The 16,989-nt window shown below is 40.8% G+C and overlaps 1 protein-coding gene across 3 annotated transcripts in view; it reads right to left on the reverse strand.

Annotated features, from left to right (window-relative positions):
* The window catches only part of FMR1 (fragile X messenger ribonucleoprotein 1), a 36,806-nt gene extending 20,036 nt beyond the window's left edge, over window positions 1–16,770 (reverse strand). Inside the window, exons 1-7 of one of the 3 annotated variants that reach the window (XM_006266927.4) lie at window positions 16,523–16,768; window positions 7,111–7,163; window positions 6,356–6,449; window positions 4,080–4,151; window positions 3,632–3,780; window positions 823–916; window positions 620–736 (exon numbers count right to left, since the gene is read on the reverse strand). In XM_006266927.4, the coding sequence (XP_006266989.1) occupies window positions 620–736; window positions 823–916; window positions 3,632–3,780; window positions 4,080–4,151; window positions 6,356–6,449; window positions 7,111–7,163; window positions 16,523–16,573 (630 nt within the window). In that variant the 5' untranslated portion in view covers window positions 16,574–16,768. Of the gene's footprint in view, window positions 1–619; window positions 737–822; window positions 917–3,631; window positions 3,781–4,079; window positions 4,152–6,355; window positions 6,450–7,110; window positions 7,164–16,522 lie in introns of all 3 variants that reach the window. The other 2 variants (XM_014601231.3, XM_014601234.3) reach the window with 2 other exon arrangements.
* Between the last annotated feature and the right edge of the window lie 219 nt (window positions 16,771–16,989).

Below are 16,989 nucleotides of genomic sequence, written 5' to 3' on the forward strand. Positions count from 1 at the left end.
TTAGCCCACTTTTTTTCTACGTGCAAGCAAAAATAAGCTTCCTACCATTCAAAACCGACCTTTTAATCAGAGGTTAACTGCCAATCAAATTGTGGTTCACCACTTCCTTTAATTCCTTCTCCTATTCATCACTGTGCTTTCTGTCATGCCACCCTCTAAATTAGGAATTTCTATTTTAGTGTTATAACCTCTCACTTTCAACGTTTTAAAAATTCTTCATGAAAACCTGTTTCTTCTTCTACTAGCACTAATCCATGTTAACATCATACCATAACCTTTCCCACTTGTTTTAAAAACAAGTTTATTAAAATTATCAAATGTCTAGGTTTTCTTCAACTAGTGGTGTTATGTCACGGTCACCCTATAAAACAAATGCTCATACATGTATGCTTATACTTCATCCTGCTGACTCCACAGAAACTGGAGGAGAGTCATATTTTAAAATATTAAGATACAAAGGGTGAACTCCTCTTTCAGAGACTGCAAATATCATCAGTATTTAATGACACTACCTTCACTTAAAAAAAATAAGAAATAAAAAGAGAATCCCGCCAACTATAAATACACACAAGTGATTAAGACAATAGGTAGGTTTATCCGAGGCAGATAAGTAACATACCTCCAGCTGTTTACTAGCTTCTTCATTCCTCAATATCAGAGATAACTTGGTACGAAGACTTCGAAAGTGCATATCGATAAGCATATTCGCTCGCTTTGTTGTAACATCATTAATTGACTACATAAAAAGAGAAGAAAATGTGACAAATGCACATTTCAAAACAGGACTAATACTTATTTAATTGTATCCACTGTATTATTTACCAAAATGATGAGCTGATGATTTTCAGAATCATATGTTACAGAAAATGCTCCAACTGCCTTTTTGAAGTCCTTATGAGCAGATTCTTTGGCACACCTAAGAATAAAAATATTACATATTTACGGAACGTTTGACCCATTTGTAGATCATCCATGAAATTCATCAGCTTTGGTAGTTAATGGTAAAATATTTTCTTCACATATTAATTTAGTATGCCTACAAAAGCTGCTATCTGCAAACCTTAATTCAGCTGGAACGAGTAGATAGGATAAACAGAATTAGCACCTTCAGAAGGAATAATTAGAATACCAGATTTTCTTGTGCACAACATGCAAATTTTCCCCTCAAAATTGGAGTGCATGTTTTAAAAGAGGAAGCTGATTTCCAATGCAGAACAGATGCACCCTTACTTTGATTCCTGCTCCATAATGTCTCAGCTGTGGTATTCCTATTTAGGCAGCTAATAGAGTCAGCTGACTTAACAGCTCAGTGTTCTCCACTTCACAGGTGTTAACACTCTCCTCTCCTTTTTAATAGTCTTGATGTTCCACTAATCAAGCTAACCTTTCTTAAGGCAATTTTGCTATCTGTTAGCTGCTCCTGGATTTTCTCTTCCTATTCCACAGCCTAACCAGGAAAAGGAGGGTGGGTCAATTGAAGATTAGGCTTTGTCCCTACTCTATACAGCCATAACTCTGGAAAAATATTTTTCTTCATTCTGCCTTTCAAGAACAAGGTGGGTATTATACTCCAGGGTGCTTTGTATACGAGAAAACATGGTAAGAAGCTTCTTTAATAAAGGATTTAAGTTACTAAAGGGGATAAACTCCTTTCTTCTGCAAAGGTCATAGTCTTTCAAGAACGAAGAGGAGAAACAATGAGAAAAGGGACCATCTCTTTCTGAAAGAAACATAGAACGTTTTTTAAAACAGCTATTCCAGGTCTTTGTTTTTCCCCCCAGATATGTGATATAACACATACTAGTTTATGCAGATGCTGAGCAAAATTAAGAAGAACCATTTGCCATTTTTACTGTCAAAGATTTCTTTTCAAAAGAGGGAAAGCGTGCTAAATGAAGTATTACAAAGGCTATTGTTTTATCATGAAATGACAACAAAACAGAAGATAAATTTCTACTTAGCTGACAGTAGAAACATTTGTTTTATTAAAGAAAATTAAAGAATTATTAATTCCAGATTATTTCTTACAGAATTAAAAGACACACATTAAACACCTACTTCAATGCACCTTCACCCCAAACCTTACTAATGTTACTTTGTTGATCATGACTTCTACAAAGTACTGCTATAACCCTCAACATGTCTTAGGGTGCCATGATTTCAGCATTTTCTTCCACATGTCATTTTTTTGTTTTGAACAGTCCTGCTTAATAGTCATGTGACCATATTTCTGTAATTAAAATTTAGACTTTAACAACCTATAAAATACTGGGGAAGAAAAGGAAAGTTTTCATGGTGTCTCCCCTCTATTTACTGCACTGGAATAAACTGACACAATTTCTCACAAGGAGCTTTCCACAGTTCCCCCACCATTCACTATTAAAGAAGTTATTTCTGTAACACTGATTTAATTTTTTTTTAACCATTCCCTCCTCCTAGTAGAGGAACTTTAAAACATTAATGTGAAAAAAATATTTACTAATTTTTCTTCATTTAGGTTATTGTAAGTGTAGTTTTTCCTGCATTATGGTAACTATTTAATGAAATATAAAGAACAACTAATCAGTAAAGGTATTTATGTACCTCGTATTATATCTAGGGGCACTCAGATAAAAATTTGATTCACCAGCTGTGATTAAATGATTTGATTTGTGAGTAAACGATTTAAGCAATACATTGCACACAATATACTGGCTGTTCAAAAATGAAAAAGCACTTCATTTTACAAGAAACAGGTAAGAAGTAACAAAACCGTATATTTAGCCTTTAAGCTAGATGAAAAGAGCCCAGAGCAAGATTCAGGATCTGTTATTTTTTCCTTTCAGACCTATAACACCATAAGGCCACCAGAAACTGATGTCTCAAGTTAGCCATTAAAGAATATTCTAAATCAACAATTCTGAAGTTTGGGGTGTGTTGTCAAACAGCATCTGTAAGATATTTTCTCCAATCCTGTACAAGGTTACTTTTTAAAATGATACAGCAAAAAAAAAACACTCCACCCCTTCCCCGGCCAAAAAATCAGTATCAACCAACACTTTTGGATAACGGTTTCCAAAACATTCAGGTAACTGACACATCTGTTTTGTAGTAGAAAGCCACAAATAAAATAGTTTCTCTCATGTCAGAGATCACTGCACAAATATGTCTATTCTTCATCTATTATAAAAAAATACAATCCACATGTTACAATTTCACAGCCAGGTGTCATATACTCTGCTTATTAATGAAACTTGAAAAAGTAAGCATGTATCTTCATGTTTTTTGTTGATAAAAATTATATTAAAGGTCTCATGAGGTTCATCTGTTTTATCTACTTGGATCTGTAAACAGCATGGTCACAAACAAAGAGTCAATAGAAGACCCAGTTTTACATTGTCTAGGACTGTGAAAACCCCAGAAAAATCTGTTAAATTCTTCAGGTTTATACTACCATTTCAAAGAAATTTGCCTTTTCTGCATCTAAACTGTATTGTTAATGACGTCTATATATTCTGCACTTTCACTCAGTAAACATTAAAATACACATTTCAAAACAACAAATGTATTTACACTTTCTTTCCCTAGTTCCAAAAAGAAATATTAAAAGCAATACTGCAAAATAAAAAAACCCAGAAAAGTCTGTACTTACATTTGCCTTAAATCTTCTGGCACTTCCAGTTTGATCTTGTGAAAAGTATCTTTTGTTGCAGGTTTGTTGGGATTCACAGATCTTAAACGCTCAATTGTGACAATTTCATTGTATGTAGCATCACAGGCTGCATATTCTATTACATAAAACTGATATAAAAACAATAAAATCATCCAAGCCATATGTTTAATGACAAGAAAAAGAATTATGCTATGATTGTGTTGTGTGTAAAGCATTTTTTAAATTGTGCAAAAAACCTGCACTTCTTGTATTGCCAGGTAAGAGTCTACGGTAATTAAGAGGGACCTGATCAAGCTTTCTAACGCTGAAATAGTCTTAAAAATTACTTGAAAAAAATAAAGAAAAACACCTTCAAATCCAATGCTGAAATGGTTGCAAGAGGGAACATATTTATGAAAGAAAAATGAAATATGTAGTATATTCCTACCTCACCCTTTATCATTCTCACTTTAGCTAGCCACCAGCAACATGGTTCTTTTTCGTTGGCTCTGGAATAAACCTAAACAAAAAAGGTGTGTTGTGCAACATTTAAAATAAGAACTGGATTAAATTAATGAGGAAACCTGTGTAGGATTAACATAAAAACACATCATAAAAACCAAAATAGACTGATACTATGACTTAACTGGAAAATCTGAATTATACAGGTTCAATAAAATGTGAAGCAAGAGGCCATATCCCATTCCACCCATAAGGTGTTTAAGTGAGACTCTCTTCAGTCTACATGAGTCCTGTGAAACAATTAATGGAAAAAGTTGATGGTGGGGGGCAAAAATGCATCATTCTCCTTTTTGGGACTTAGTCTGAAGGTGGAGATAAAGGGGGGATTATAAAAGTAATGCGTTTTCAAGCACTCAAGCACAGTGGAAAGGGATAATACTTAGATGCTAAGGGTGCCTGTACACATGTGGGGAGGCTGCTCCAATGCTCTGTAATCACAGTGTGAAGGAGCAGACTCGATTAATCTGTAGGTTAATTGAGTCTGCTGGAGTGTGTTAATTAGCGCACTCCAGCCAGCCTCCATATCTCCTGTACCAGTGCCTCCATGCTTCAAAATGGTGGCAGGGGCACTTTAACTAAAGCTTTTTCAAGCCTCCACTTTTTAAAAAAATGCCCTTAAATGTCTAGTAAGTGGAATGGGATTTGGCCCAAAGTACGTATTCAAATACCACATGAAATATAAAATTTCAGACATACTCTGGAAGATGCAATAATTTAGCATTCCAGGCACGCTAAATGGTTTCATCTGTAACTTTCCTGACTCTGTGCAAGTACTGAAGGGATACCATAAGCGCACAATGGTATGGAGTCAGACTGACACAAAGACTCTTTAACACAACAGAAACAGGTAAAGTCACAGCTACATTCAAATGTTTTGCTGGCCCAACTTTGTTTAAAAGAAGATGACATCTTACTTCCAATCAACAAAGTTATACAGCCAAAGATTTGATGCAGGAACACAAACTAACAAAAAAGTGTGGTTTTGTCAGTATAGCCTATTTACTAAATGGCAATAAGCTATACTTGATATACCAGCAAAAATTAAGCATGGGCAACCTTAAGGAAGGAGTATCTTATTTTTCAATTTTAATGCTTCGAATCAAAACAATGACCATAATTATTATATTTTTAATTAACATTTGGCAAAAAGAAAAACAAAGTAATGGAACTATATTTGAATCAGCCAATTATTAACTCTGGCTTCAAAGACACAAAGAATTAGGTGCCTAGCTCCTGCTGACCATTGCTCTAAGTGCCTCCAAAAGCTTCCCTCGCCCTTAAAAATATACTACTGGCCCATTCCATCCCTGCCAATATCTTGTAAAGAACAACAGTTTTATATTGTGTAGAATCAGATAATTTTGCATAAATATTACATAATGTTAAAAAGGGATCCAACTTCCCACCCCAAACCTCCCAATTAAATCATCCTGTGCTCCAGCAGCCACAGGTGAATTCACGCTTCACCCCACTGCATCAATAATTTTGTCACTTGGCCCCACAGCTACGTGGTTATTTTGTTTCCATAATCCACATGGCCGTATCTCTTTAGTTCACATCAATTAACTGGGGATATGAGGAAGATAGACAACTTACAGGTAGTTCCTCCACCCCCAGACCTATGGAAAAGTCTGAAAATCCCTTGTGAGCACGCAGACCAACGGAACTGGCAGGTATAACATCATGGATAATGGGATATTTCTAATTAGCAAATGTTATCTTACAGCTACATTCGAAGTGTACTTATTATAGAGCTGCTCATTTATCTTCAAGTTTTATTAACCTATAGCTCCTACATAAACTACAAGACCTATACATCAACTACACCAGTTCTTGCTAAAATGATCTGAACGTTCTGCCAGCATCACAATAGCAGGTTCCTTGATTAATGTAGACTTGGAAAGGAATTAAGCACTGTTTTACAAGCCAGCTGATAACACAAACAGGGCTCCATGAGAGCAGGGAAACAACTGTAACACACTAATCCCTAAAACATCCCAGATGTGGCTTACAACTGTCTAAATAAGCTCTTTAAACCATAGTCAACATTATGTGCAGTGCTTGGAATCAGTAAGAAGGCACATCAAGAACAAGAACGCCACACTGCAATTTTTTTTTCCAGCTACTTAGGTGACACACTTCTCCCCCCCATCCACATCTGTCCCCTTCTAAAAAGTGGACTGTTTAAAACAGAATACATACCTCTACTTCATCACTTTCATTTATATCTTTATTATAACCTGTAGGTGGAGGAAACCTCACATCATGGAATGGAATTTGTCTCTCTGGCTGCCAGCTACAAAACAAAAACACGCAGAATGATTCAAGCACTTTCACTTTCTTTTTGAAGGTATGACCATAAGTGTCTTCCACCAGTTCGCTCCCATCGAAGCTTTTTACCAAAAGCTTATAAAAAAACTTCAAGAACTTTAAATTAATACAATCTACAACGAAAATACAGCAGAAAGACCTCTTTAGGATGCAGTTATATGTGTAAAATTAACAGAATTAAAATATCACTAAGGCAGTGGTTCTTAACCTTTTTAGACTTGAGGCCCCTCAGAAAAGGCCAGCTCTTAGTTTTCATTCATTCTTTGATTACAGGAAAATAGAACAATTCTTCTGTTACAAAGAACTCTGAATGACCACAACAGGTCACTGTTTTTAAAACTATAGATTCCTATTTGAAATCTCTGGGTTTATCTTGTGAATCATGCTTGTAATATCTAGGCAATGTCTATTTTTACCTTTACAAAAAGGTTTGTTTACCATAGCTTTTCTTTACAACAGCTCTTATTCTAAAAAGCCATGGCATAATGACAGACTGTATTTTAAGTGTTCATTTTTAGGTACTACAAAATAGGCTTTAAAAGATACTGTTATTCCTGTGTTAATAAGTCACCCATAGGGTTCGAGATCTAAAGTCTGTACAAAGCCAGTATCAGCGCTACACTTACTTGTTTTCAAATGCAACTGTTATGGAGTCTTCATGCACATCCTTAACAAATGCCTGTAGGAGAAGAATTAATAGAATTATAGACACTACAGATATTTGGTTTAAAAAAAAAAGGGGGGGGGGGGAACAGGGACTTCTTTTTCCATAATATTGTTGCTGAAAATGAAAAAACTAAATCAGGTCTCAAATCAACTGTCCTCTACTTAACAATGTTTCACTTTAAAATAGGCAAAAGTCACAAAGTCCATGACATCTGGTTCATGGGTGCCAACATGGAGATAGGCATAAACAAAGCTTCAATCATGCCTGTACTCTTTTCTATTCACTACTTAAAAAGAACGGTATAGAATACTAAGAGAACGTAGAATGTCAACCACATTATACAGAATTATCTTCTACAGTTTTGACTGTAAGCAGTCCAAGCAAGGCCTTTTACACCTGTCCTCATACCCTTGCCTCCTCAGCCTTTTTCTCTTCACCTCAAAATGAAGTTTCCACATCAACATCAAAACTCAGAAGTCTCCACTTCTTCCAAATTGCATTTAGATTCCTTCTACCACCATCACTTGTCTTTTCAAACTTTCCTCCTAGCTGCAGTGCCACATATCGCTGTAGCCTTGAACGTAGTCTAAGATGTGAAAGGCCTGGGGTAGAACTGGGATAGATCTGGGTGATGATACCGAGTAGAGCCAGTTCTTACCTCCAAACTGAATACCTACTAACATTTTAAAAACTGCTAGCTCTTTGGGCAATGTCACATTTTTGTTCTCCACTGTACAGCACCTAGCACTGATGTTCTAGTCCTTGGGTTGGAATCCTACTCACTACAGAGATACAATAAGTATGCGTGTTAATTCCACCATCTCCTGGCTGAAATGGACCAAGTGTTATCAGAAAGGGAAACACAGAAACAGGGTACCTAAACTGAAGACTAACTCAGGATTCTTTATCGCATGCATTTCTTGGGAAAAGAAATTACACAAACAGCGAAAATAGAAGAATAATCTCTGGTGGAATGTGATCTTTTCTTTGTGTCATCCTTTAAACCAAAGTTCTGGCAGGTCACATGGAAATCCTTTGCCATAGTTACGATCACCGAGGAAAAAATGTTGCCCAGCTTCTCCAGGTATGCTGAATATAACCACAAATTTTACATCCATTCTTCTGATGGTTGCATGGGTATGCCCAGTTAAAAATCCCGATTTTCCTATAGGGCAGGTCTTCAAAGTAACTGGAGCCTCAAAAGAAAAATAATTTAATTAAGGAACACTAATGAGGAGTGGCAATAAATTTGACTGTTCTTGCTATGATGTTCAATGAAGCAAGAAGTGCAGAGGTTTACACAATACATGCCTCATATCTTTTGCCATTTTCCTTTTCTTTGACAGACAGTCCAAAAGAGAAAACTAGTCCTGAAGCTGGTATAAAATTAAATGTTGATTGTACCTGCACAACAGCAGGCAATCTTGAAACTAATGTAACATATTCAATTCAGTTCATATTAAGCAAGAGCAGGAAAGTAAAAAAAATATGGTCTATGGAAGTGTGCAATATAGCCAATAGGGCTCTTCCAGGGGCCAGGTACTTGGAAGGGGAGACCACCACTGAATTCAGGGGAATGGACTCCTATGGGGACGTATTTTGGCAGCGGTAGGGCTAGTAATGACTATGCTAGGCCCCAGGCTCCCTTACGTTGCTCACTCAGTTGCTAGAGTTGGGTCCAGTTCCAACCAAGGGGAGCCAGGGAAGTTGAACACTACAGAGTTAGCATCAGTCATAGGAATCAATAATTTATTTTTACAATAGCATTCACTGCTATATTTTCCTCTATTATGGTACTTACAAAGAGAAAGATGCAGGATAAAATGGTGAACTTCAGTGAAGATATGTGATATATGTACAAGTTTTCTGCCCATAATGCCAGAATTCGTTGAAATGTACTTGGCATATTAGCCTGCTCATGTTCACGTGCACATATCTGTTTTGCTCAGAAGTGACAAGGCATTTAAAATGCAAAGCCAGATCCACTGGCACATAAGCCCAGGTCCAGAGGTCAGTGAGGGTAAAGTCATGGTCTAACAAAACACCACCATATTTACCTGATTCCAAGATGACTTTGAATTTAAGACAACACTGGAATAATTAGATTTTACACAAGGAAAACTATAAATTGGTTATAACTTTCCAGATACAGCATCTTTTATTGGAGGCTCATCTTAAATTTGCCCCCAGTCTGTCCGCCTATGCCTGACCTGCATCTCCCCTGCCACCTGCCCCCCCCACCCAATCCCCAACCCTTGCTGTTGCTTGATTCCCACTTTGTGCTGCTGCACCATCCCCCAACACACTGCTAGAGTTTCTTCCAATCTGTGCTTCTGAGCCATTCCCTGACCCATGCTTCCAATTCATCAGCAGCATGCACTGCTGCCCGATCCTTAACACACACTGCTGCCCCATCTCCCTCCCAATCCCCAACTCATACTACTGTCCCATCCTAATCCCTAGTCCCAGCCCCTGACCCATTCTCACTGCAGTGCTGCTGATCCCATGTCTCCAAGCCACAGAGCAGCCCCAGCTCTGACCTCAGGGCCAAGCTGCCGTGCTGGTACTCAAACCCAAGACAAGACCCAATTTCCCTCTGTCGACCAAGGGGAAAAAAAACAACCCTCATTTTGGATTTGAGTAAGTACAGAGTAGAAGAGTAGAGAAAGAAGAGTAGACTTTCTTTCTAAGAACAATGTAGGGATTTCCCAGTCTTCTTAGAGATCAAAAAACTGCAAAAAAAGATGAAAAGAAGGAAGGAAATATAAAGGTGCAGAGGCACGTCAGGTCTCAAGGTCATAAGTAAGGGATGGAGGACTAGGCAAGATAAATGCATGAAAAAATACCTGGGGGTGGATGAGTTGACAACGAAACCTGGGAGCAGTTCCTACTATAGTAATCTATTTGGATAGAGGGTTAAAATAATGATGTTTGATAAAAAGAATGAGAGGAACAAACAAAGTAACGTTTAGACTGAAAGAAGATGCTATCCGAAAAAATTAAAAATTTCCAGAGGTTTTGAGCACAACAAATAGTTTTTTTTACCCTTGCTGCTATATTGCCAGAGAGCACAAAAATCTTTAGCATGTGAAAGAGACCAGCCTCTACTACATTTTACAATACCAAAAGTTGTGCAGCATGTGAAAAAGTCAGCGCAGTATACTTTTATCACATACAATGAAATAAAGGAGATGTCCAAGGTGGTACCATTAGAAGGATGGATGGGATGGAGATAAACATAAAAGATGACAAAGTTGATGATTTGATGGGCATGAACTAAGCAGGATCCTGAAAGCAAACAAAGAAACCGTTATAGAATGCAGTGGGGACAGATTCTGAAGGGTGAGAGGTGAACAGAACAAACAAGAAGGATGGATTATTTCAAAGGTAGCAGTCTGGATGGAGACAAATGAAGTATCCATAATGCCAAAGGGATAACGGACAAACAATTTAGCTTTTTGGATGGAAAGCAGCAGCATATTTCAACAAATTGTATACAGGAAGAAAGAAAGATTTCCACTACAAGTGGATGTAGGGTCAAAAAATGACTTCCAGAGACAGGCAGGCAGGTGATCAACGCAAAGAATATGCTGTTGGTACTGGAGGTACTGGTTAGTGAAAATACTAGCATATCGGACATGAAAGGTATTCAGTTAACCCCACTGACTGCTCCCCTTAAATAACTGTATACAGCATTTTCTAACTTATACCCAAAGTGCACGGTATACTCCAAGTATTGTTAGGCAACTACTTTGTTCTTATAGCACAAGTCTTGGAATAAACCTACTTCAGGAAAAAGGGAAACCTACTTTTATGTCCGTATCACATAAGCAAGATTTGTTACATAGTATCTTTTACTGGACTTTCTAATGAACATGGTTGTATTAAGAAGTTTTACATCTAGAGAACAACACTGTGAGAAAACGAGATTAGTTACAGTTTTACAGTGTGCTTTAAGACTATCTAGTAAAAAAGACTTAACTCTGATAATTTTCTTATTTCATTTGTAGTCAAAATATATTTTTAGATAGACATCATGGTCCTGGAAACTGATGAGATGAAGTAACACCTCCTTATTTCCAGATCTCATTTGTGTCAATAACTTTGTAAATGGTCTGTGGCAAGTCACTTAGCCTATGTGAATTTCCTCCTATCTAAAAGGGGAACAATAAATTTGATGTACCTGTGTAGCACCGGTTTCAGAGAGTTCATTAGTAGCTGTATTGGCATGAGCACACAAACAAGTTACTGAGAGGCGAAAAGGGGCAGGGATTTATCATGCATAAGATGCTCCATGGTAACTGCTTGCATGCATGTTTAAAAAGGAAAATCCTAAAGTACTATTCTAAAACGTACTACTAAACTAAAGAGAAATAATTTCTTATTCTATTAATGGGAGCATCTTTACACTTTTTCCTCTTCTTCTGACCATCAATTCCCCTCATGAAACTATTGCCATTATACTGAGCTGGTTATGCATTTTCCTTCATAAAAGACTGACAGTCATTTTAGACAAGTTGCATCAATTCGTTGGTGTATCAGGTTGCAAGTCATGTGGTTACTACCCACAGTATTTCCTAGTATTAGATATAAATTCTGATTCATGACATCCCAACAAATGAGAATCCTAAATTTTAATTTTACCCCAGTATTCCTCTGAAAAGTGGAAAACAAACTGTACAGTACATATATTAATGATACTTGTATGGTGTATTATGATGTTTCCCTCTCACTTCTGGCAGTTTTACCTTCATTATGTTAATTAACTTAAAGTTCCAAATAGATTCAGGCTGGGCTACAAAAAAAAAAAAAAGGATGAATTTCAAACACTCCTGAAGTTCATAATTTTTTTTATCGAAAGTTAAACTGTTTTGGATGACAATACGAGACCCAGGAGAAGCAAGTTACAGTTCTTAGGAACAAGCAGAATTAAGAACAAGCATCCTAACCATAAAGATGGACTGAGCATGCTCAGCAATTCTGAAACATCAGGCCAGATCACTTTAGCTCACTGCCATTGCTAGAAACATATTATTTATCAGCAGGGATGCGGGTTTCCATTTCCCATGGAAAAATAGAAAAACCCACAGATTTCCCCTTTTAACCGAGAAAAACGTGGATTTTTCATTTTAATGGAGAAACACGCAGATTTTGCACTTTTGCAGTGAGCTCTCTGCAGGGTGGCAGAATTCCAGCTTGTAAGGGGCTAGGGGGGAGCGGGAGAAGGGCAGTCAGGCAGAGGATGCCACGGGCACATGTGCGCTTACACATGCACATCGCTGCCAGGCAGCCTGGAGAGCAGCTCCAGCAGGTAAGTCTGGTGGGGAGCAGGACTGAGGCCTCAAGAGGGAGGGAGGGAGGGAGGGAGGGAAAGAAGGAGGGAGTTGGGCAGAGCTGAGGCTGCTGCCTAGCTGGGGCAGTGCATGGGGTTTGTGGCCCAGGGCCAGAATGTGCAGCTGCAGGGTCCTGGCGGGGAGTGGGATGGAGCCATGGGTGGATTGTGCAGCAGGCAGCGGAGCTGACTCCCAGGAGGGCCACATGCTCCCCAGATCTAGTGCAAGGCAGGGGTGGGCTGCCCACTGCAGGCTCAAATTGCCCTCCATGTGGTCTTTCCCCCATGGCCTCTGCAGCCCAGCAGGAAGGACCCAGCGTGGCAGGGCAGAGTGGGGCTGGGTGGGGAAGCTCCTTGTCACTTCAAGTCCCGCACCACCCTGGCGAAGCACCCCCTGCCTGCCCGGCAGCAGCAGAGGCAACAACATGGAGTTGTACCACTCACTCCTGTTGGGCAGGCAGACAGCACCTCACCATGGTGGCATGGAGCTCCCAGCAGTGGCACTGAGCTTCCCTGCCATGCCGGGTCCCGCCCAAGGAGCACCGGAGGACCCAGGGGATAGGAGCAAGGTGGGGAGCCCTGAGCCTGCAACAGGCAGCCCATATCCACCCCAACATGGGTTCCAGTCCGCTCATGGAGAAAGGGGAGGTGGGCTCTGCACTCCGCTCCACCACAGCAGCCACCACCTCCTGCAGGCAACAGCCAGGGCTCAGGTGCTGCTGCAGGGGGCAGCGGACCCAGGTCCCGTAGCTCTGGCAGCTGGGGAACTCCTCCGGCACAGCTGGAGGGGGTGGGGGGAGCTATGGGTAGGGAGCGAGGGGCAGCAGCAGGACTGTGGGTGGGAACCCCGGACCTGCATCCTGGTGAGCTAAGAGGGCATGGGGAACTCTAATTTTCCATAATAAAAAACCCCAAATCAAACATCAAAATTTATAGGTACTTAGACTGCATTTTATTACAGTGACTGATGCACTGGTAGGCTGCCAAACTGCCTTAAGATTGTAAATATATCAATAAAACATTGTGTTCAATTGATCTATATCTATCTATAGATCAACAGATATATATGGTCGTGTTTCATTTTAATTGAGGAATTTAACCACAGAATTTGAGATTATCAGAGAATTTGTGAGTTTTAAACAGAGAAAACCAGAACCCCTGTATCATGCAGTCTTAAATTTGTGATATTAAGATTATAAAAGCTGTTTTAGATAACTGAGATTTATATTACAGTAGCAGCAGCAGAGGCAGGGTGAACAGATGACAGCTACATTTCAAAAGTCACTGTACAATCAAAATTCTTTCTAGATTTATTTTTCTTTTCCCTCCACTAATGCAATCAGTCATGGTATCAACACAATTTTAGATTCTGGTAGAAGAAGAAAAACTACCAGGAGTTTTGGAAAGCTCCCTAGAATGTTTCTAAAACATTTGTCTTTATAACAGACAATACATAAAAGTACTATTACTATGTGACAGTAGTCCTCCCAGTTATTTGGGATGACCTGAATATCGCTTTGTGGCTTTGCCATTCATGAGTAATGTGATCACCCCCAACTCATGCCAGGAAGTGCTAGATCCAGAAGGGACTTAAGCATGGTAAATGAGCATTTGCAGAGTCTGTTAGGCACTTAAGTGCCTTGTAGTATTTGGCATCTGGGGTCTTAACAGGAACCCGAGGAAAGTTAGGTACCTCGGAAGGGAGATACATTAGAACACTTAGCAGGGAAGTACCTGAAACAGGGTGACAGGAAGTGCTGAGGATAGGAGGTCTTAAATCCCACCTTCTTGGGAGGGGTCAAGAACCTAACTAAATCACAGGCTGCCAAGAAGCACCTCTGTCCACTAACCCCAATGATGGTTAGACACAAGTCAAGCTCAGAACTGTCAAGTACTGTCAAGACTGAGGTGCTGCTGGGTACAGGAAAAACCAGAACTTTAGTTGCCTAGATTTTTTATACTCCTTAAGGGTTATGGAAGAGTTTTGTGGCAGAATTTGAAGGATTTAAATTTTGGACTGAGATGCCTAATGCAGAAGTTAGGTGGCCAGGTCAAGATGAATCCCCTTTTGTGGAGCTTCATCTTGTGCTGCCCATACACTACACCAAAATACAGTAGCAGCACACATTCACAGAATTTTGCTACAGTTCTTAAAAGCGGGATGAAGGCCATTTTACAGTACCAACTGTAAGGGCATACAGCTAAACTACACCAACAAGATGCGCAGCAGCGAAACACAGGACACAGGCTCCGCGTGCGTGTTATGTCCTGAAACAGATGTAATGTGGCACTTGGTGTGGCTTTGGACATGTGCCAATAGACATGCCAGAGATACTACATCCCTGAGATATTACATCCCCTTTGCAGTGTAGCAGTCCAGAGGCAGCGGGGACATGCATTTAAAGTTCATACTGCAAAACTGCCTTAATAGACTCTCAAGATCCTTACTGAAATTCTACAGATATATACCGCTGTTACACCTTGATGCAAGTAAAGAAAGTGAAGCCCTTACAACAAAGGCTAGAGATAAACACACCATTAAATAAAATTGGATAAAGAGTATTTTTACACTCTTATGATTCTAAAAGCATCCATCTAAGATATTGCCTACAGAAATGTTTCAGTTTACCCTTCAGTCATGTAACTGAAGCTCAGGTCCAGAATTTGTCCCTGCTGCAAACTTTGCGCGATGCCGGCCAGTACAGTTCATTCTGTGCCTCAGTTTCCTAATCACCAAGATAAGAATAATACTGGCTCATGTTACACCGAACCAGGCACATGCATTCATATTTGTGCAGTGCTCAGGTATTATAATGAAAAGAAAACTATTCACCTGAATGGATCAACTATGAATTTTGGTTATAGATGCTTAAAACTTTTAAAACATTTTTTTTTTAAATCTAGAGAACTGATTGATTTTGTTATAGCATATGTGATGCTTCTGCTGAGCCACCTTTGGAGGACGGCTGAGACCTATTTGCCATTTCCAACCCCCCACCCCTTATTTAACCTTTACATTTTTATTTCTTCACCAAACCAAACTATAACGTACTCCAAAACGTAAAAAGGAAAGAAGAAGAATATTCTAGCCAAAAGATGAATAAACCTGGATGGGCTAACTAAGCTTTCATACTTACCAACACAACAAACTCAGCTCATGATTTAAACCGCCCAGTGAAATTAACAGGAAGACTTGTAGGTTTCAACCAGCAAAATGGAAAAGTAGAAATCGCGCGTTTTTAATTCGCCGATTCTCAGAGGACACGAACCGGACAAACCCACGTGAAGTCCGCACGTCCCAAACTTTCTATCCCGGCGCTAGCTGTTCACGCCAAGAACACGCTTCGTGCTTTTTTAGGAAACCCCTCAACTTTCGACCCCGAAAACTCCCTGAGAAAAATCCCCCCGCTATTTAATGAGACCTGATCCCGAACCCTGTCTGCTTTCGAAGCCCGAATCTGACCAGCGCTCGAAACGACCGTTCACGAGCGCGTCGGGGCGCGAACCCCTCGCAAACTTCACTTTCTGCACCCCTAAAAAAAATTTAAAAAAACCCCCCAAAACCTCATCTGCTCATTAACCCTAAAAAGAAAAAGAAATAAACAAAATAAAAAAAACCCTCGTGCAGTCATTAACCCTAAAACAAATAAAAAAAACCCTCGTGTGCTCATTAACTCGCAGCCCTAAAACCGGGAGATTTCCCTCCCCACCCCGACTCCCCCAACCCACCCGCCCCTTTCCCCAGGGGAGGATGGACATTTTGGGGGCTTCTCAGGGGTTTAAATAGGGAGGCAAATCCCCCTTAGCATCCACCCAAGGGAACTTTTTTTTTTGGAGGGGGGAGGGGGGGATTTTTCTAACAACAACAAAAAAAAGCCCCCTCCCCCTTCCTTTTCCCTTCTTCCTTCTCCCTCCCTCCCCCCCCCCACAGGGCGCACGTGCCCAGCAGGCCTCACGCGGGACTAGGCCTAGGCCGCGGCCCACCCCACGGGCCCCGCAGGCCTCGCCCGGGCCCGGCCGACAATAGGCGGAGCGGTACCTTGTAGAAGGCCCCGTTGGAGCCCCGCACCTCCACCACCAGCTCCTCCATGTCGCGTCGGGCCCGGCGCCGCCTCCGCGGGGTGTGTGTGGGGGGGAGGGGCGGCTCCCGGCTCCGGCCCCGGCCCGCGGCTGCCCGGAAATGAAAGCGAAACGGTCACGGGCGCGCGGGGGGGGAGGGGCGGGGGGCGCCCGCCTCGAAGGTAAACATTCGACCCGCGTCACGTGACCGAGAGGGAGGGCCGCTCCCTGTTAACGGCGGGAGGGAGGGGAAGAGGGGAGGGGGGGCGTGTGAGGGGAAGGTGCAACCTAACCCGGCGAGCGCTGGGTGAAGCCCCGCCCTCCGCCACCGCCCGTCCCGCTGGTGAGTGACCGCGCTGGTAGCCAATGGGAGAGCGCGCGGAGCGGCCAATCAGGAGCGGGCGGGGCCTGAAGAGGGGGCGGTGACCCGGGGAGACGGGTTGCCAT

Source organism: Alligator mississippiensis, chromosome 8 (assembly GCF_030867095.1).
Source record: "Alligator mississippiensis isolate rAllMis1 chromosome 8, rAllMis1, whole genome shotgun sequence".
Lineage (NCBI taxonomy): Eukaryota > Metazoa > Chordata > Crocodylia > Alligatoridae > Alligator > Alligator mississippiensis.